Source organism: Sturnus vulgaris, chromosome 3 (assembly GCF_052056855.1).
Source record: "Sturnus vulgaris isolate bStuVul1 chromosome 3, bStuVul1.hap1, whole genome shotgun sequence".
Classification (NCBI taxonomy): domain Eukaryota; kingdom Metazoa; phylum Chordata; class Aves; order Passeriformes; family Sturnidae; genus Sturnus; species Sturnus vulgaris.
Window position 1 is genome coordinate 21,014,478 of NC_142245.1, and position 22,048 is coordinate 21,036,525.

At 39.4% G+C, this 22,048-nt stretch overlaps 2 protein-coding genes across 5 annotated transcripts in view; one reads left to right on the plus strand and one right to left on the minus strand.

The window, feature by feature from the left end:
- Positions 1-2,747, minus strand: part of SPATA17 (spermatogenesis associated 17) — an 87,251-nt gene extending 84,504 nt beyond the window's left edge. For 3 of the 4 annotated variants that reach the window (XM_088161164.1, XM_088161165.1, XM_088161163.1), the window contains exon 1: positions 2,604-2,747. In XM_088161164.1, coding sequence (XP_088017290.1) covers positions 2,604-2,671 — 68 coding nt within the window. In that variant the 5' untranslated portion in view covers positions 2,672-2,747. The remainder of the gene's footprint in view (positions 1-2,603) is intronic. The other variant, XM_014876884.2, reaches the window with a different exon arrangement.
- A 169-nt stretch (positions 2,748-2,916) lies between these two features.
- Positions 2,917-22,048, plus strand: part of GPATCH2 (G-patch domain containing 2) — a 118,075-nt gene continuing 98,943 nt past the window's right edge. Inside the window, exons 1-3 of the mRNA XM_014876883.2 lie at positions 2,917-3,156; positions 12,599-13,312; positions 18,561-18,622. Coding sequence (XP_014732369.1) covers positions 3,101-3,156; positions 12,599-13,312; positions 18,561-18,622 — 832 coding nt within the window. The 5' untranslated portion in view covers positions 2,917-3,100. The remainder of the gene's footprint in view (positions 3,157-12,598; positions 13,313-18,560; positions 18,623-22,048) is intronic.

Below are 22,048 nucleotides of genomic sequence, written 5' to 3' on the forward strand. Positions count from 1 at the left end.
GTTTTCAAATCTGGCTAGAGAGTTTTCTTGTTCTTTTCCTGTGCAGCTTCCTAGTCTTCACAGGACAAAGACACCTCCAGAATACTTTTACTTAGAGGAAAATGATTTTGATCAAAAGGGTATGAGCAATTTTGGGCAGGCAGCCACAATTACAGCCTGGAAACGAAGGGGATGTGGGATTGGCCATGCCAGAGGTGCCAGCCCCAGTCCTACCCCTTTGGCAATGACAAGAGTCTTCTGGAAGAGCAGAAGCCTTCTCCTCTCTTACACCACGATAGTTTTTTTTCTAGCTGGCATTCGGTCTTGCCTGGCCAGGATGGGATAGAAGTCCTTGTAAAGCTTATTGAAGCAAACCAACAACAGGATATTTCCACAAACACTTAAAGCTGCCCCTGCCAGCAGAAGTGTTTCGAGGTCTAAGTTTCTCAAGCAGGTATCTGCTCTTTTGATCAGATCGCACAGTTGTCATACTGCTTGAATTAAGCTCTTAAGACTCACAGATACTTCTCAAAGGCTGTACTGAAAGTTTAAAAGGCCTACTCAAACACCTGACATACAGATACTACATGCAATAAATAAAAGTAGGTTCTTGAACAAGTGATAAAATTGTGTTAACACTTAAGAGAATGAATCAATGGATCTTGTATATTCCAATCCTCATGCTGAAGCTATTTCTCAAAATGCAGGCTTATGGTATTCTTGCATTGTGGCATTACTGGGCAAGTTCTTCCCTAGAAAGGTGCTTTCCCTAAAAAGCCAGTTTAGGATATCTCATACCTCTTACATAAACAGAGTTCTTCACAAGGCACAACAGGAATATTATTAAGATCAGAAAAACATTATTAAGACTTGTTGCTGCACTGGACTCTTTGAATCCTCTCATTTGCATTCTTAGCTGCAAATCTGAATTTTCTGAAACTGACAGATCATAGCCCATTCTTTAAAGGCAAACAATTCATTTTTGGAGAGCTCCGCCAAAAAACAAATCCCCAAACATCAAGCACACTGCCCTTCAATGGATTGCCAAGTCTGGCTCAGCCTGTTCTTCCTAACCTGAAATATGTGAAATACAAGCATAGCCTCCTGTGACTGATGTTTATTTAGTGAACTGCTGTGTGTACAGCCACGAGAATATGAGCCAAAGTTCACGCAAAGAACAGGAAAACACAACACTTTACATGCAGGCAGGACTTGATCTCTGTAACTTTTAGCAATGTTCAGGAGCTTTGTTTTTCATGCTAATGAAGTTGTAATTAGATTCAAAAATAAATGATTCATTAATTAGTGAAGAAAAAACTCACAACCATGCTAAACATGTTTGGTGGTTTTTTTATGCTTGAGCTTTTGCATTACACATACAGCAAAAGTGCAGCTGAATAAAAGGATTTTAAAGGACAAATCTCTGTAATATTTAAAGAAGTCTTACAACTTTTAATTTCCTAAATTCTGGTCTGGGAAAAGTTGGCCACCACTATTCTGAGAGTCAGAAAACTCAGCACAAATCATCCCAATTGGCAAGGACAAGGGTAACAGATCTGATCCCTTGCAATTAACTTTCAAAAGAATTAAAAAATAAAAATAACATTTTAAAAAGTAGTGTGTCCTTGTAAGAGGACAAACGTCCAGGCACAGTCCCAGATGTGAGCCAGGAGAGCAGGGACTCAGGGCTGGCACGCTGAATCTTAAGGGATTCTCAGGGAATAACAGCGCCTCTAGGGCGGGACAGAGGCGGGACCAGGGAAAGGAGGTCGGCTCCCGAGGAGTGAGAGGGCGGAACTTGAGAGGCTCAGCAAGTGTTTCAGGAGTTTCCAGAGGCTCCTTTTCCGTCACAATCAGCAGGGGGGCGGGAGAAGAGCGGGACACTCAGTATTGTCGGTGTGTAAACGGGACCTTAAAGACGCTGCGCTGCGGCCACCAGGTCTCCTCAGATCTCTTTGGAAATATTTGGGGACACGGCGGTGGCTTGGTGCTCTCGGGAGGGATTTTTAAAGCGAAACAGTTTCCCAGAAACGTATAATCACAGAGTGGGTCAGGTTGGAAGGCACCACATTAGGTCACCTGGTCCAACCTCTCTGCTCAAGCAGGGTCATCCCAGAGCACACACGGCACAGAATTGTGAATATTTCCAGTGAAGGAGACTCCACACTCTCTCTGGACAATCTGCTCCAGTGTTCGGTCACTGCACAATAAAGTTGTTACTCATATTCAGACTGAACTTGCAGTGCATCCAGCTGTTGCCCACTTGTCCTATTGCTTGGCGCCATCGAGAAGAGCCTGGTCCATCCTCGTCACACCCTTCCTTCAGATACTTGGAAACAGGGATGAGGTTCTCTTTCACTCATCTCTTTTCGAAGCAGAATACGCCCAGCTCCCTCAACCTTTCCTCATAAGAGGGCTGCTCCAGTTCCTTAATCATCTTCATAGCCTTCCATTGGACCTTCTCCAGGAGCTCCGTGTCCCCCTTGTATTGAGGAGCCCAGAGCTGGACAGTTTCCAGGGGGGCCGCCTCCATCTCGTTGCCGGCGGAGAGCGGGTCCCGCCCGTCCGCCCCAGCCCAGCATAAGGCGCTGTATCCCGCCCCACCACCGGCACAGCCCAAATACCTGCTCGTAAGGAAATACTCCTCCCGGAGTTTCTGCAGCTTCTCCTCAAGCCGGGCCAGGGCAGCCATGCTCCCTTCCTCCTCCCGCCCTCAAGACGCTGCCGCCATGGCAACGGGACCGTCCCAGTGCGCTCGGGCGCGGGGGTGTCGCTGCTACCGGCGGCCCCGCAGCCCGGCACGGGCAGTGCTCCGGCGGCAGCGGGAGCTCCGCGGAGCTGTGCCGAACCCGACGCGGGCCTGCCGGAGGGGACGCGGCGTCTCTGGGCAGCGGCCGAGCGAGGGAAGGGAAGAGGCGAGGTGGTCGCGTCCGGCTTCCTCCGGTGCCGCCGCTGCTTCCGGGCTGTCATCATGGGGGACTGAGGAGCAGCGCCGGCCGCCCGCGCCCTCCCCGCCCGGCCCAAGCCCTCCCGCCCTCGGCCCCCGCCCGCCTCCCCTCGCCCAGTCTCTGCGAAGCGGCGCCAGCCTCCTCGGGGAGCGGCCGGGGGAGGCGCCGGGTTCATGTTCCGGGTCGCCGAAGCTACCCCGACCCGAGCTCAGGCGGCGAGGAAGAGCTGGTAAGCCCGGCGAGGACACACGTGTCCGCCGCCCCTGCCCGGCCGCGGCGCCGCTGTCTGCGGGAGGGGGCCGGACACACGAACGTCGGGCCACGGGCGGGCCTGGGAACGTGGGGGCGAGTGGTGGCCCCGCTCCGGCCGGGCCTGCCCACTGCTGCCCCTTTGGCTGGGGGGAAGGTGATGGAGCCCGCCCCAGGCCCCCGCGGGACGAGGGGCTGCGGGTCCGAGAAGTGCCACTGCCGTGTCTCGGCGGCTGGACGCGTTCATGAGCGAGCAGCTGGCTGGAGGAAGAAACTTCCACGCCTTCTTGAGAAAAGGACAGCGGGCGAAAGATAAATCAAAACTTTTGTCCCAAGCTTGGTTAGGTTTTCCTGTTTGTGTTTTTCCAGTGGTAGACTCTCTAAGGCCTAAAGCCCTTGCAGCTGAGCATCCCGTTGCTATGTTTCCTGCTCTAAAGCTTTTCTGCTACAAACCAAGAATCAACAAGTGCTGCTCGAGCCATCGAGCAGGGAAAGTATGGGTAGTTCTGCAGAAAAAACTTAATAGATTTACTGTATCATGTAATTCTTTTTGCTAGCATAGTGACCTCAAAGGCCATATTATTTTTATTGTAGTGCTGTAAGGAAGGGAGGCTGAGTAACAGAATAAAAAAGATCAGTTCTGTTAGTAGGCCATGAAGATATAAAGACTGGTAGTGGAGAGACTTGATGGAAGCAAGATGTTCCGGGTAACCAGCTGGGAAGTCTTTCATTTTCTTCCTGAAATGTTTGGTATCTTGTGATAAATGTTTGGTATCAACTGATGTGTGTAGCTTCTCACTCATTTCACTAATTAATGGAAGCAAAGAGGATTGTGACGGGGTTTTGTTTGTGGGGTTTTTTCAAAGGTTGATAAACATCTTTAGAGGCTGTGTTACATATATAGATACCTGCTGGTAGATTTCCCAGCTGAAATAGACTTGAAATAGATCTGAAATAGATTTCCTTTCATCTCTTTCTTTGTTTCATTTTTGGGGATGGGGAGGAAGAGGAACGGAAAGGTTTAGTGCTTAGTTTCTCCTCCACTTTTGCTGATACCACAATTTTTTTTTCCCTGTGGGTATTTTTTCTCTATGTTTTTCTAAATGAGAAAACTTCCAAGGAGAGATTTTATTTGTCCAGCGGATAATTATTTGCTAGAACAAGTTTTCTGGTGTTACTAGGCATCCAAATTTGCCTGGTGTAAATATAACAACTTTTGTTGGTGTAATTCAGAATGTTTCGGAGAATGAGGTGTACTCCAGTGGCACGAGTATTTTTTTTTCAGTGTTAATGCTGCATACAGTAGGAACATTGCCCAAGACATTCCAAACATGTATCTGTGTTCTGTCAAAGTCTTCACTATTTATTTGACCTGTCATTTATCTTTAAATTTTACTATTTTGTGTCTACGTAAAGTAATTTAGTTCCAGAGGCTTCTAGAGTAGCCCTCAGCAACATGAGGTGTAGGCATATTTTTCTGTAATTGTCATCAGACAGTAATGGTTTTGCTTATGCTAATACACTGCTCAGAGGAATTCAATACAGAGGAAAATATTGTAATGTTGTCCATTAAAAATCTGAGCACTCCTCAGAGCTGCTGTCTTACTCTTCTGCACAAATTATTTCAGAAGCTGTCTGTTAAAGGAGGCCTGTTTCAGTGGGATGCAGGAAAATACTTTTTACAGTGCCTAATACTTGATGTAGAAAATTAAGAACTTGTGCTTTCTAAAAACATTAAGATCCTAAAGAGATGAGTAGGTTCAGAACAGCCACAGACTAAAATTTTTGACTTTGAGTGGTAACGCTTCTTCAGAGCAGAATGTTTTTAATTTAAATTGTGAATTCATGTGGTAATTTAAGAATAGTTTGCAGTTTGGATACTTGCTGGGCACTCTGATTCTTTTGATAATGACTGTGGTGCTTTAGCATATTGCCATGATTTGACAGATCATGTGATTCTGCACCTTGGCAATTAATTAATGAAGTCATACTTCTGAAAAGGGCAAGCATATCAGTAAATGGCAGCAATGGGATTGCAAGAATTGCTCCCTCTCATGATAAATTGCTTCAAATCTCATTTCTGGCTGACCAATTCATTTCTGTTAGAGCCTTGTTAAATGTAGTTCATGTCAGCATCTTTCTGACTGTATGCCATTGCTCTGTATTGAACACTTTTTCACTGTTAAATATGAGTAGACTGATAGTATTTATTGTTGTGCCTTCTTAGATAAGCAGCAGTTTTAGAAAAGTCAGATGTACTTACTGCAAGTTAGCCTGGTCCTAATTTTTAGGGGGCTCAACAGTAATAAACAGGTGACAAAATTAGATCATTCCTGAAATACTTTTTATTATATAGGACAGAATTAAGAAATGGTCAGGCTGGAAGGAACCACAGTGGGTCATCTGGTCCAACCTCCCTGCTCAAGCAGGGTCATCCCAGAGCACATGGCACAGGATTGCATCCATGTGGTTCTTCAATATCCCTGGCGAGAGAGACTCCATACCCTCTCTGGTCAACCTGTTCCAGTGCTTGGTCACTGCACATTAAGGAGGTTCTTCCTCATGTCAGGAAAATCCACAAATGCCAGATGTTTATGTCCAGAAAGGAGACAGAGGAGTCCTGCAACTTTATTCAAATAAAGGGAGAAAGTCCACCAGGGCACACACCCCTGGCGTTTTCTCGCTGAGGTTTTGGAGGGTGGAGGCTCCTTTTATCCCAAACTCCCGGCCACACCTTGTCCTTTTTCTTTCCCCATTGGCCGAGGTACTGGGAAGGTGCAGCCTTCCCGAACTTCTACCGCATATTCCCCCCTTGAACTTACTGTTTTACCCCAAAGTTCAGAAACTCAGGCTTGTGCAGATCTCCGCTTGTTTGTTTCAGGAGCTGAGCTGTCTGGGCTCTGCAACAAACCTGCCCAGAGTTAGTAGAGGCATAAAGACCCATTTCAAAGATGTTAACACCCACACTTCACCCATCAAATTGTTTAAAAAGACATTAGCTTTCCTCTAAATCCCTCCTCTTCTTATTTCTCAATTTGTCTTTACAAACCCTAGTTATTATTAACTTAACCCTTTCTAATAAGCAGGAACATTTGAATCACACCCTCCCGACTTTCCCACATCTGGTCCCTTCACCTGGTGTGGTGAGTAAATGCAGAGAATAAAGTAGACAATGACAGTTCATACTAGTCCATTAATCACTAGAGGTCCTTGTCCATGGCTGCTGATAGCCAGGGTCTCCCATCCTTTTCCTCCAGTTGGAAAGTTCAAATCTCTGGGATGTTAGAGACCTTGGCCCAAGGATGATGGGTCCACTTGTGTTTAGCTGTCCTGGCTGCTCTCTCGGCAGGCCTGGTGGGATGTTATGAGCAACAAAGTACAAAGGCACCATCTGTGCTAACTGGGTTTCCTGTTCAAGGAACCCCAAATGGTGTCAAATAACCCTTCACGGTGACTCCAGTGACCTCAAGTAACCTCAAGTTACAAGTTCATCAGTTTCTGCCCATTGCCTCTTGTCCTATTGCATGGAACCATTAACAAAAGCTTGGATCATTCCTCTTGGCACCCTCGCAGATACTGACAGACATTGATGAGTTCTCCTCTCAGTCATCTCTTCCTAAGACTGAACAGGCCCAGCTCCCTCAGCCTTTCCCAGAAGGGAGAAGCTCCAGTCCCTTGATCATCTTCATAGCCCTCCACTGGACCCTCTCCATGTCTTATGGTGAGGAGCCCAGAGCTGGACACAGCATTCCAGGCCTCATCAGGGCTGAGCAGAGGGGCAGAATCATTTCCCTCCACCTTCTGACAATGCTCTTCCTGATGCATCCCAGGATACCTTTGGACTTCTTCGTCACAAGGCCACTGCTGGCCCAGGGACAGATTATTATCTACTAGGACCCCCAGGTCCCTCTCTGCAGAACTGCTTTGAGAATGCCAGACCCGAGCCTGTGCTGGTGCACAAGTATAAGGAAGCTCCAGAGGGTTCTAAAGAAGTTCCTCAAATACAGAGTTAGCACCAAGAACTAATGTCTGGTATGTGATTGCAGGAATAAAATGTTGATAGTGAATATATGCATTGAAATATATAAGACCTGCATATTTGATACAGAAGAAGTTTGTAGACATTTTGAGCAAGTGTAGTAGCTGTCTTTAATTGAGGAACAGTTCCATAAATTTTCTTTTTTTTTTTTTTTTTTCAAAATTCTCCTATACCTTTATTATTTTGTGAAAATTGTTTACATGCATAACAGATTGAAAAAGAATGGGAGTTGGCACACCTTGAAGATGAAAAATAGCCTGGAATCTGGGGGTTGGTTTTCTCATTTCGTACATAGATGTGCTCCAGCATAGTATCCTGGTTTGTCTCCAGAGTCTTCATCTTATATAACTGTCCATCCTATCTCATGTAAAGTCAAAATCATTTAATTTCTGTGTCTGTTCTGATACTGTCATATGAAAATCACATTTTTATTAAGTCAGATGTACTTTGAATGTGTTTCCAGTGTGTGGGCTCTTAGTCTTTACAGGAATGAGGATCCTCAGAAGTTGGAAAGTATGGAGCTTTTTTGGTAGGTAGCTCTTATGTCCTGCAGTGATATGAGATGGAAGGGATGGCTTGTGGTGTAGCTTTGCATACCTGGTGGTCCAGCAGATAGTGCCAAAGGACATAACTAGGTGTGTATGTGGAACTGGATGCTTTGTCCACCTCCTAGGATGGCTTTTTAATGACAGGGAGTTTAAATAGTCTCGGCACAACTTCAGTTTGAAAGACCTCTGAGGCAGAGTCTGACTGTTACCCTAGCACTGCCATGTTCACCAGGTGCCACATCCACACGTTTTTTGAACACTTTGAACAGTGATTCCACCACTTCCCTGAGCAGTTTGGTTCAATACCTGACCATTCTTTCCTAATTTTTTTCTTCCTAATGAAGAAATTTTTCCTAATATAAAATTTTTCTAAACCTCCCCTGGTGCAGCAGGAGGCTGTTTCCTCATCTTGTTACCTGGGAAGAAGGGAAGCATAAGCTTCTCTGTAACAGAGGTTTATCAGTGATTTCCTAATCTACCCTAGTCTCTTGCCAGCTTTTTTAAGAATTGTTACTTAATTGTGTTGCTTTGTTTTGCTTCCCCCTTTATGTGTCCTAAGAACCATGATAGTTTTCTTTTTTGAATCTGTAAATTTTTCAGGTGAGGCAGTGAGATTTATCATGTGCTGCTCTCTCCCAAATACTTGCACCTCTTCAATCCAGATTTCAGTCACACTCATTAATAAAGCAGAGCTCTCAAAACTAGTGCTTCTGAGGTGGAGAAATGGGATTCAAATTAGTACCTATCTGAAGATAAAGGTACTCTGTGGGTACAGCTCTGTTACAAGACATCAGAGAATCCATATGGGAAAAGATTATAGGAAGTCAAGTTTTATAATCCTGATGTTGAAGGAACTATTTGATTTTTTTCTTGTGCTTTTAGCTTGTGGTCAAGGTGGTTTGTGAAGGAAGCAAAACTGATGGTTCTTTTTGGAATTGATGAAACACAGAAGCAGCATAAATTTATCTGCGAGAAGCCCCAGTCCTGTTTAACAGGAGAAGGTATAGAACTAGAAAGTAAATGTAAACGCAGCTGTTGGTTTGGCAAGAGATAATGCCTCTCCTTAAGAGTTGTGCAACTAAATTGACTTCTCCATCAGTGTGTGTTTGTTAAATATTTTTTGAGCAGTCAGAGCTCTACATTGTTATGTGCTTTAGGTGAGAGGTGAACACAAATGGTACTTAATATTCACTGAAAAAGTGAGTGCCCATTATTTCCATTAGGATTTTAAATTTGAATATTAATACTGAACAGAAGCTGTGTGATGTGTTTTGGAGCAGCTGAAAGCAGCTATGCTTTTTACTGCAAGCAGAACTTATGTAGTCTGTTTGGGTGAGGGCTAAAGAGAAAATGGGTCAGCCTTTGGAGTACTACATTAAAATTGCTTGAGATAAATGTAAAGGTCAGTGTAGGCAAACTAGATTTTCTTGTAGTAAAGTAGGATTCTCTCCTAGTGAGGACATTACAGTTTATTGCTAGCTGTGGGCTGTTGCTGTAACAGCATTTTTATAGCCTTATGTGAGTTGTGCTAAACTGTGGCTCATCTTAATATTTTATGTACCTCAATATGTTGTTCTACATTCCTTGTTACAGCCTTTGAAATTTCTTGTCTTACTGAACACTGCTGATATTCGCTGGTAATGTCCTTGATACTTATTGTAGTTATTTTTCAACTTGTTTCAAATGCAAATATTTTTGTTACAGTTCCATCTGCAGCAATGATTAAAATTGCTTCAGAGGTTTGGAATACGAAGTTGGCAGCTGGTTGCAAACAATAGAGAAAGTTGCAAAATTGAGTTTGATAAATAATGCTGTAATAGAAATATGCTTCTGAATTTTTGAGCTAGAACAGTTAATCTGAAATCTGTCTGACTGCTGCTAACTTTGGGGGTTTTTTCCTTCAATTATACCAGAAGAAATGAGACCACCAATAAAATTAAGCAAAAGAGATTTTTTTGGTTTTCAGGAGAAGGAGTTTTTATGTGGACTGCTGACATTTTGAAAGTGCAGTGTGAATAGAAAGCTCAAGTAGTTTGTGTTTGCATTCTCAGTCTGTTGCAAAGGAATTTACATTGTCCCAAATTGATCAAGCAATTCTTGTTCGTAATCATCCTAAGGAAGCGTGTTGAAATAATTAAAATATTAATTTGTCTGATCTGCATAAGAGGTGATGCAGTTATGTTACAGTTATATTATACATTGGACCATGGCTGCAATTTTTAAGGCAAATAAAGTTGCTGCCCTGTACAAACTTTAATTCAGGAGTTGCAATAAAAAGACTTGATATTCAGTAGGAAGGATTAATTGCAGGAGTGCATAATATTCAAAGGCATAATCTGCTGGAAGTTAAATCCCTTTCCTGCTCAGAGTCATTTGAGAATCTTGTTATCCCTTTACTTCAAAAACACTTGAGGATGTTCACTTTTCTTGGGTTTCGTCTTTAGATCTGGCACCATCTGTATTGCAGTATTTTTGGGAGGAATTCAGGGCAAGTTTCATTTAGGTATAAAAATCAGAGCTGGATATATTGTGTTTGATCTTGAAGTATTTTGGAACTAAGGAAATTTTACCACCATACTTGTGCCATTATCTGGAGTAAATTGGTATGTCCACTTTAGTAGCTACATTGATTTTAGTGATATACTTACCCATACAGATTAAGGATACTGAATTGAAGGAATTAATCATGAACTAGGGTGCAAGGCATTAGTGTCCCTGTCTTCTCTTTGTCTTCTTTTGTTTTGTGCTGCAGGATCACTAAGAGAATGGGTTGCAAGATATTTATATAAGCTAGTTCATATTCTGGCAGGCTAGCAGAAATCTGTTCATTTGGAGAGCTAAATCTGGATTTAAGCCTACAAATTCACATTTTGATGCACCTCCACTTCTATCAGTTTGCCATAGATGCAAAAGTGTGCGGGAGGAAGGGCTGGGAAGGCATTTGAGAGAATTGGTGTCTCAAATTAACCTAATATGCTGCAGTTTGTCTGTTCAAGTGTTATGGCTTCTGTTAAATGAGTGCAGAAAAGCCCCTGACATCTCAAAGGATCTCATTTCTGAGACACACACATCTGGGGATGCCTGTCCTTGTGGGGGTTTAACAGGAATGCTGAAGGGGTGAGTGCCCTCCCATTTCAGCTATAGCCATGGAGAAACATGGGCTAATGCATCTGTTTAAGTATCTTGTGAACCAATGGATTAATTTTTCCAGAGTTGTCTCACCATTTACAAGACTATATAATTGTGCTGTACTAAGAGCCAAAGAAAACATTTTGAGGAAGTAGTATGACTAGAGGTTACATCAGGACAGGAAAAGAGGTATGGGAAATAAATGCAAGTGACACAGCAGTTTCAGTAATTCAAAATAAGCTTACATTTCTACCACTTTCTGTGCTTTTATTGTTCTTGCAATTGAAATTTTTAAAGTAAGTATGTCTGAAAATGGTTTGAAAGGAGAATATATAATATTTTTAGATAAGATATTCTTCACAAACATGTTCTTCAGTTCCTCCATTAATATTTAAGACTGCCCAGTCAGCCATCCCCATTAAGTACCTTTGATGCTGGAGTCTATGCTGAGGGCAGAGGGAAGCTATCTGTGATCTGTCTAGGTTTTCTCCACATCTACAGCACCACTGAGTATATGTAGAAAACTTGTTATTACAGATTCCTCCAGCCATTTATATTGTAAAACAAAGTGAAGAGTCTTGCTTTTAAATGTCCTCTGCATAATTTACTGAATGTACAATGTCTTCCCTAGAAATGAGTCTGTGCAATGTAGTAGTAAGCATGAAAATTACTCTTTGCTTTACCTCAAGGAAAGGATCTTCTCATATTTTGATATGGGAGTCTGATTGCTGTGTTTATGGAGAAGGTTCACAGCCTTCAGAGAAGGATTAGAGTTCAGCAGCAATCGTTTAATGTTTTTGTAATTACATTCATGCAATGCATGGGTGAACTTACTGAAGCATACTGAGTTAAAGACATGCTAAATGCTAGTGAAATTTGAAGAGGAAGGAGCAAAACATTTAAAAGGGTAAGGCCTTAATTTGACACTGTTTAGGGATTTTTTTCCTTATACAAGGATGGGATTCTGTGGATGAATGGGCCTACGTGTGGTAGGAAACTTTACAGAAATTCTGGAGTATTAAATGCAGTTAGGTATTCTCTCAACCTAATATAACTTCACTGAATCGATATTTTAAAAAATTGAACAGATATCAGCCATTTGAAAAGACAGAATTAGTTGCTATTAGGAAAAAGGCATATTATCCAAGAATTGCTGTCTTAACTTCATTTTGGCATTTAGGCAGCATTAAGAGATAATCATCCTTAAAAATATTTTATCATAATGAAAGTCTTAAGCAGAACACATTAATATACATCAAGGAGAATATTATATATTCCATTTCCCATTCCTAAATTTAAAATGTGCTCTTTACCTGCAGTTAGAGTGAATGCTCTTTGTTGATGTTCTTGTCATGTCAAATCCCTGACAGTCACATAAATGGGATGAGATTAATTAAAACCAGACAATAACAGTAAGGCCAGAAACAAGTGGAGGAGCCCCATGGCTGCCCCTTCTTTCCCAGATGGAAGTTTGGGAAGATACCTTTTAAAAGGAATTTATGATCTTGCACTGGAAATTTTGTAAGACTGGTTGGCAAGGTTTTGTCTCTTGGCAGAAAGAGTGAATGGCCATCCTATAAAGATTATTCTACCTTGCCTTAAGTGACTAAAATGATTTTGCCAAATGAAGTTGTTGTAGTTTATGTTTAGCACTTTTAATTAATTTGTTGTTTTCTTGTGTGTTCTTTTTCCTTTGAAATCTATAGGCATTTCAGTAGGACTATGGAGGAGCTGGTTCATGATCTGGTCTCAGCACTGGAAGAAAGTTCAGAGCAAGCCAGGGGAGGTTTTGCTGATACTGGAGATCATTCTCGAAGCGTGTCTTGTCTTCTAAAGAGGCAGGCAAGGAAGAGGAGGGGACGGAAAAGACGCTCATTTACCACCCATCATCCCTGGGAGACTGGTCACTGCCTAAGTGAAGGCTCCGATTCCAGTTTAGAGGAATCAAACAAAGACTACAGGGAGAATCATGCAACCAAGAAAGATCACAGTGATTCTGATGACCAGCTGCTGGTTGCTAAACGTAGGCCTTCCTCAAACTTAAATAACATTAGAGGCAAAAGACCTCTGTGGCACGAACCGGATTTGGCTGTGGACAGTTTGGGAAACAGAACTTTGCGCAGGAGGAGAAAGGTAAAACGCATGGCAATAGATCTGCCCTCAGAAGTCTCTAATGCACTGACAATAACTCAACAGCAGGATAACAGCAGAGATCAAGAAATGGACAATAACAATAAATCATACCAGCACCAAGAGTTTTCCAAGAGCAAAGTGAAAAAAAGAAAAGTATCTGCAGCTCGACAAGGTCCAGAAATCTTGGATGAAGGAGTAGTTATAGAAAACGAGGAAGTGAATCAAGCAAATAAGGACAAAATGGAGTATGAGGAGCAAAAAGGCTCAGATGAGAACATGAGTGACAGGTTATTCTTTCTTTTTCTTTTTACAGAAACTTTGGATAATATTTGTTTGCTTTTATTACTGTTGCTTGTGTTTGGGATCTTCAAATTTTTTGTTGATTCCCGAGTTAAAATTCTACCATAAATAGTATCTGTTTTAACAAATTACTCTTATTTTTTTTAAATCTACTATTCTTTGTGTATTAATTGCTCAGGTTAAGGAATTCAGCATAAAATAGAGAGTAAAGTAGCAGAGGAATAAGCAAGAAAACAGTTTTGTGAAATAATTCATTCTAATTGTTTCAAGATTAAGATTGACAAAATGCACCTATGAACAACACAAGTTTTTCTGGATATTTCAACTGGTAACAGTTGTCAGATAAGAATTTAGTGTTTTTCCAATTTCTAGACATTGGTGCTTTGATTGTTATCCCTATTTGTCAGAAAGGTTGTCAGTGTTTAGAGTCACCATTTAGACAGTATGTTCTGTGTGTCATGGGCATAAAAAGTCTGCAGGTTGCCAAGGATATACATCATTTACGAAATGCAAAAACCAATTTACAGTTCAGAAACACCTGAGCTTACCATTAGAAAAATGGAGGAATGATGACCCTTTGGCAGTACACCTCATCCATCCATTCCAGACAGCAGTCATACTACAGTGGTAATTGTTTCCAAAGTATTATTTTGACAACACAGTAACGTGTAAGTCATTTTTCCACTACACACAGGGGATGTTAACTGCAAGGCCTGGTAAGCCTGGTTTTGTTTATTCCACATGCTAGGTTCTGAATATGGAAGTGTCAGCAAGGCAGACACATCTTGAAAGATATAATTTTGATCAGTTCTTTGGCACTGGTCTCCCTGTTTGTTTTTTTTTTTTTATTTTATTTTTTTTTTTAATTTTATTTTTTTTTTTTTTTGGTAAGCATTTTATCGATAAATTGTTAAGCCTTTTCCTTACTGGACAGGTAGAATCAAGATGCAGAGAGTGGTTTTGACCAGAGCAGTCAGATTGGTTACTGTAATACCAGCAGCGTTGTTAAGTGACTAACTCCAGTTATAGTCAGAAAAGTCCTAAGTCTTTTTGTTACATACTCCTCTGTCCCTCACCTATGAACAAGAAGCAGCTGGAAGAGCTGAATAAAGCCTTAAACATTTTTCCTTACATGTTAATTACTAGAGCAGAACTCAGCCTTCAGGGCAGCCAGTGTAACTTTAGACATCCCCTTTTGACGTGCAGGTTAGGAGTCTGTGCTGCCAAGAAGCCTTTAGAAAACTTTTCTCTTCTTTGACGATATTTGGAGTCTGTTCCTCCAAGTCTGGGACCTAAAGACAGATGTTTAAAAATTTCCTTCAAACATTGCATAGTTTTTCATATCTCTGTAGTCTTGTTGCATTTGTTATTTATAAAAGACTTTTTGTTATGCTACAAGGATAACAGCTCTTCAGCTCAAAAGTTCTATAGCTGATTTTGGGGTGAAGAGTGATCAACAAGGATTTTTTTGTAGACTCAGAACTGAGCTAGTCAGGTCAGTCTGAATCTTCTTTCTCAAAGGAAATGTTATTGTTTTAAAAGTTGATCTTCCTCTTCAAAATGCTCGATATTTTGTTGTACCCCAAATGCTGCTTTTGCTGAAGTCATACTCCAAATGCTTGTGTATGGCCATTCTCATCTTCATAGGGTTTTCTGCTCATGCACACAGTAGAGTAATGGTCTGTCATTCTACTGAATTTCTTTCCATGTTCACCTGTACCAGAAAGTTTTGAAATCACTGAACTAGAAAACTTCCATTTCATAGTGTGGTTAGAAATCTGCAGTATCTAAGCCTCTCAGGTGATACTGTATCAGAATATTTTGTATGTGCATAATTGTAACTTGTTTTAATCTAACTTTATGCAATAGTGCCTTTATTAGAGATCGTTTAGCTAGAAGAATTTAAAAGAACAAGCAAACTCTTAAGAGCATGTTCTGAAAGTGAAAGCTGAGATTTTAAAAGGGAAAATGAATTGGTACAAGATACAAAGAGCTAACAAAGCATCTTGGATAACACTTGCACTTCAGCAACACTTCTTGGAAGAGGAAGAATAAAAAGTACAAATAAAATACAAAGTTGCTTTTGTTTTGTACGCAATAATCAGTGTAATCATTCAGTAATTCTTAAAAAAAAGGAGTCATTTTTTAGACGTTTGTTTTTTAAAAACAAAACAAAGCTGGTAGTTTTTAATGGGAGTTAAATTGCTTGGCTCTAAAAGCAGTCAGAAGTTTTCGGTGTATACATGACATTATTTGGAAATAACGTGGTTTTGAAGTGCACATTAAAAATGTTAAGTGGCACTTTTTTTGCAGTCTTTTAACTCTGTATGTGAGTGTTCAAACACTAAACTGCAATAACCAGGTTTTAAGTGCATTATTCAGAAGCTGGAGGAGGAGTCTTCAAACTTTTGAAATGTCCAGCATCTAAGTGATGATGAATTCCTGGGAGGATTGTTTTAAGCACTGGAAATGAGATTTTTGTGATCAGAGCTTATCTGGCCTTATCCTCAAGGAACAGCTTTTGGTCAGTTTCAGCATTGTGTGATGTTTTGGGTGCTATTTAATTCCCACAAACTTTGGCACTTGTTTGTGTTGGAAGTGACTGAAGAGAGGTGAAATCTTAATTACCTGTTTTGAAAGAGGAGCAGCAGTGAAGCTCGGAGGCAACCCCCACTGTGGCCAGGGGAAAAACAGGAGCTGATCAGATCCTGGGGACAGCACAGACCTCCCATGTCTCATGTAAAGCCAAGGCACCAGACAGCTTGTTAGTCATAGGAACTGTGAATGACAAGTATTTCTTCTTTGTTTCTGTAAGTGTAGAAATAAAGGTGAGAAAGCTTTTTGGATAGCTTAGCTGCTCCTTCCAAATTTTTGCTTGCACACACTATTTTATAAGACTAAAAGGAGTCTAGGGGTTTTTCCTTTTTCATGGAAGTCTTGCTGGGAGTGGAATTCTCATTACAAAGCAAAGGAATTAGCAGTAAACACGCAAAATTATATTAAAACTGGAGATACATTCCATCATAGCAGCTTTCATGTAATTAGATATTAATATATTAATTCCAGAGGTTTTAAATTTATTCAATGAAATGACTGCCATGTAGCAATTATCTCAACTGTAATCCCTGCCCAACATGACTGTGGCCTGAGGAGAGTGAACACTGTGGCTACCACAGATACACCAATGTTAGTTTGAATTTTAAATTTTTTTAAAATTTTTTCAAAAATTTCACATGGTTATGTTTTCATGCACTGACTAGTCCTTCAGTGAGAAGTATTTCACACTTGAGATACCTCATTTAAAAAGGGAAGGAGACTGTTCTCAAAATTAGAAATTTTGGTAGGGAAAGTGGATGAAATATTGGGATTGAAAGGATTTCCTGACTTTATTTTAAAACATGAAATTAAATAATAAATGGACAAGAAGAATCTATGAAGAAGGGATATTTTTTCCTTTGAAATGGATAACATAAAATTGTGCACAATGAAATCTATGGACAGTAAAGCCATCTGTACTACAATTAAAGTGAGGATGGGATGATTGCTAAAAGGGAATTACTAGGACTTGCAATATTAGAAAGTTAGAGTCTTGATCTCCCTCACGAAGATGGTTCCATTCTCATTGCATGTACAACACCTTTCTTCTCCTTAGGGCAATTGTGCAAGTGCTTAAGTCTGTTCTGATTATATTATGTACAAGATATAGTGCAAGTGTTGCTTATGCATCAAGAATTTGTATAAGGCTAAGATACAGCAAAGGTTAAGACAACTTAATCTTCAAACACAGAGCTATGTCTATATATATATGTAGATATAGGTGTAGAGATATATTTTTTAAAACTCAATCACTGCTGGTGTCACCTGCTACCATATTGTGTTTCAAATCCTGTTGGGATGCCTCCCAAAGGAAGATACTAAAAACATATATATGCTTATAATTAAATATTAATTAGATAAATTTTATATAATTCATATATTCATGCATTTAAACACCTGAGACTTGCTTTTGTGAGAAGTTAGAATTTTAAAGGAAATAATTTTCTTAAGTGTACTAGTTATTTGATAGAAAAATTAAAATAATTTTTAATTTAATTTAAATAAAAATTTAAAAATACAAATAATTGAAAACAATTGATTTCAAGTATAAGCATGCAAATTGTAATATGAATGTGTACAAAGGTAAACAAAGTTCTTGTGAGTGGCTTGGATGGGCACATCAAGACGAGCCATAGTATTTATAAAATGTACTTGAATTGTATGCTGAAGTGTTTGTGGGTTTTTTTCAAATTGTTCTACGTCAAAGTAAGTAAAATGTGATAAAATTTTGGTGAGAATATTACCTCCTTAACATAGCTACTCTCTTGATAAAAAGTGAAATAAAGGTTTTACAGGAAAGTCCTTTCATGGGAAACTCAATAAAGTGCGATGTGTGTTACTAAAAGACCAGTCTGATTCACTATTTAGAGACACATGCATTATTATATGTAACAATGTATACAGCAAAGAAATAAACACCTACTCATGTCTTTGAATTTAGGGATGTGTGTGCATGTTGTATACACACATTCTAATTTTAAGGCCATGCTGGAAGTCATAGAAAAGTAAACTGCATGTTGTTTTTTTAAATTGTTGTTGCTGTTATGATCATTAATCATACTTATTTTCTTCAGGGTAACATTTATTTTGATTTAATTGGCTACCTTTGTTATAAACTTTTTTTTGTTCTCCCCGAGTAGTGCATCCTGAAACCTTAAGCAGTATCTTTTCCAGAATATGTGCAAATGATGTTCAGAAAGGGAATTCGATTTTCAGACTCTTATATTTCATGTGCTGAAGGAAGGCTTAGGCTGCTTTTGATTGAGACTTTTCCTATTTTATTGAGCAGTGGTGTTCCAGGATCAAGCTGAATTGCACCGCATAAGAAGGGCCCAGTGAGCATTTGATGGAAGCAGATAATAAAATGCATCAATTGTGTCAGCACCTCGTTGCAGTCACATCTGGCTTACTGTCAGGGTACCATTAGATTCCTATGGTTTTATGTGCCAAAAATAATTCACTTTGTAGTTAATGGAACTGGGATATTTGCAGTTTGATTAAAAAAAATCATCCTATTTGCTCTCCAATCTCTGCTGGGCTTAAATTCAATCTGAGCACAGTCTTGTCTCTGTACAATTTTACAACTGAAAGATCAATTGTTCTTTTGATCTGTTTCTTTCTTTCTTTCTCTTATTACAGTGAATCCAGCAGTCTGAGCAGCAGTGATGCTGGTTTGTTTACCAATGATGAGGGAAGACAAGGTATTGAAACAATCTTTCACTTCTCCACCCCTCAAACCACATCAGTTGAAATTCTGTAAGCGTTACAAGTTATTTCGTAGGTGAATTATTGCATTTCAGTTTCTTTTACTGTTTTACTGAGTGGAAGTATAGCTTGCTTTCTGTTGTTTTGGGTTTTTTTAATGTTACCAGAGGGTGTATCTTGAATATATGACTTAGTCAAAAGCTATATTGAGAAACAGCCTCTGTAATATGATAAAGTTACTTAAAACTTGAGCATCTCAAAAAAATAATCTATATTAATTGCTGAGTTCCTCCAATTTTCTGACAGGACTCTGATTGTAGTACTGCTTCTCATGCTGTTCTTGAGATGGCTTTTTTCTTTCTTTTCCTCTGAACTGATAGGGCAAGATTTTTTGGTTTTTTTTCATTCACTTGTTTGTTTGAAAGTAATTTCAAATAAACTATCTGCAGTCTAAAACTTAGATTAGAGCTGTTTAACGTGTCCCCTCTGAAAAAAATTTCTTTAATCTGAAATGCAGTGGAGATTGAAACTTTTCCTTTAGAACGCATTACGTTCTCACATGTTTTTCTGTGATAAAACTTGAGGATGGAGGTAAAATATTGGGTTTTTTATCAGCTTTAGTCCTTATTGCAATACATTTACCTATATTATGCTATGATGGAGTAGGAACTTGGTATCTTAGACAGGATACAAAAATGACACAAAAAATAGTGTCTCAAGACTATTTAAGACTTGCCTTTCTGTTGGAAATGTTAAGTTAATGGTAATGGAGGGTATTTTCTTACACATTTTGTCAAAGACTACTTGAGTGTGTGCAAGAAAACAATTCCTGACCCACTCAACAAAGCTAGGTTAAAGGAATGGTTGGGTTTTTTCTTTTTTTTTAAATTTCTAATTCCATCTGGTTTTGTGGGGATTAGGGCTCTTTTCAGTAGGGAGAGGATTTTTCTGACTTAAAATAGAAGTGTTACCTTCCTCATTCAATTGTAACTTGTGCTACACAAACTGTACCTCCCAGCCTGAGTATCTGTTTTCAGTTGTGCTAACTCATGTTTTTTAAGAGTTTAGGTTCTCTTTGAAAATTCAGATTGATTTAAGTTCAGTGCTACAAGCATTAAGTCTTTAAGTATGAGTTAAAAATATTTGATTTTACCTCCTTATTCGAATTTCTCTTCTGACTTGGAATTTTTAAAGCATTTGTTCTCTACATTTATACGGAAGATGACCTATGACACTTCCTAATTGCATATGATTTTTCAGTACCCTTATGGTAGATTTCTGTCAATATTTTTATCTTTTAATCCTGACCTGTATTATTTAAATCTTTGAATAATATGAGTGAAAACATCTGACTTGCTTTCTGGTTTTTTTATATATTTTATGGGAAGTGGAAACAGGAGGGATCAGTGACCAACTGTTTTTTCAGTGGTGTGGTTTAGTGTTGGTTCGTTACAGTAAAGTTGTAGTTTTTAGTTTTGTCTGATATTTGAATCTTGTTCCAGTTTTTAATTTTCAAGCAGAAGACGTTAGACCTGAAAAATTATTCTGAAGCACAAATAAAAAGAACAACAATAATTAAACCTGACAAGGATATTGTAATGACAAAACATTTTTTTTCAACCTCTTCTTTGAACTAATAATTTTGTGGGTATGGTCAGAAGACTGTTAGCTTCACACTGGAACTCAGACGCTTTTAAATCTGCATTATAGCTTTGATTTTCTGACACTTTTCCATGAGAGTACTATCAGAGATCCTACTTCAAAACCAAAATTGTTGATTTTCTAATAATGTTTATTGCCCCAGTAGTAAATACTTGTAATTTGTACTCTCCTTCAGTAAGGTGAGGTTACTTTATATCTGTGAGTTAATTTGTAGCTGAACTGAGACACATACAAAATTGGCAAGAATGAAGGGAATGAGAAAGTCAACCTGATAGAAGCAAAGGAAAACCTTGGGTTTGATAAACAAAGCTGGAAGAGGACAGGATGAAAATGTATTGAGGGAAAAAATGGCTGGTTTTGTTTTGTAGTTTTAAAGCTGGACTCTTAATTCCTGTCTTACCAGTGTCCCTCCTCCAGAATATCTATATCTATATCTGCATCTATATCTATATCCATATCTATATCCATATCTATATCTATCTTTAACATCTATATATATCAATGTCTATATTCAGAGCATCAGCGTCTTGTCCTCATTTGTGTTCAAATTTTCTGCACTTCTGACTTCAGGTTTTTGCTAAGTCAAGTGGAGAACCAGAGATTGATTAATGTTGCCTGGTGAAATACTTGTTTTAAATTATGTGCCTGCCATCACTTAGAAGTTTAGGTAGCAGAGGACAAGAGGTTCCTGTTCTTCTGGGCAACATTTGTTTGTGTTTTGTTTCTGAGATCAAGAACCACATCTCATTTATTGCAGACAAACAGTCTCAGTAAAACTTTAATTCCCAAAGCATATTCATCCATTGGGGCACACATTCTAGACAGGAAAATTTCTAAAGCTCCAATTTCTTGGAGCATTTGGCCAGTCAAATAGTTGAATATTTAGTTATGAACTTCAGAGTGCCTGATCTTTTGATCTTTAATATTTTTCAGAATTTTTCAGAAAGGATATGGAAATAAATTCTGTTATGGTACCTACTCTTCAGAATAGTTTAAGTTTTTATAATTTGATTTAAAACAAGCAGGTGTAGCTTTAATTGGGATAGTTCTAGATACATTTTAATTCTCATCAATTGCTATGATAAGAGAAAATTGTCTTCAACTTCTAATATGTGCTGTATGATCTAAAAGTTTTTTAAACTTCTGTACTCTTTTCCTTTCTCTGTTTCAGTCTTACAGCTTTGTTTGATTTGTTTGGTTTCCAGGAAGTCCTCATCTGAGCCCAGCCTTGTTTGCCCTCCTTTTCCAATCACTTGCATTAGGTTATGTGAGAGGGCACAAGCAGCTGTATTGCTCTGCTCTGTCCCACTGTCATAATTCCTTCTGGCAGAAGTAATTGATGCTGGATTTTGGCAGGCCCAATGTGGCAAATGTTTTTATTCTGTGAAATATTGTGAAGCCCTGAAGAGTTAGTCAGCAAAAGCTTAAAGATCATGGAAAATGTTTAGTGATGGTACGGTCAGGGAAGAAGGTAGCTGCTGAACTGTTAACAAAACTCAAGTGACTTTTTATGGGTTGTATTTTCTTCAGAGGTTTTCAAATTGCAGTTTACTGGTAAGATCCAATAGTTAGGAAAAAACCCAAAATACTGTGATTCTATCAAGCTCTTGAGTAAGCAGGTAGGAGAGCCAACAAAGTAATTGATAGACCTGAACAGCAGTTGAAGCTTATGTATGAGAAATCCTCATGACATCCCTTTTTCTTCCTCTTTTTTTCCTTTTGTTCCAGGTAGTATTTTCTTGGCTGTTTTGCAATTATTA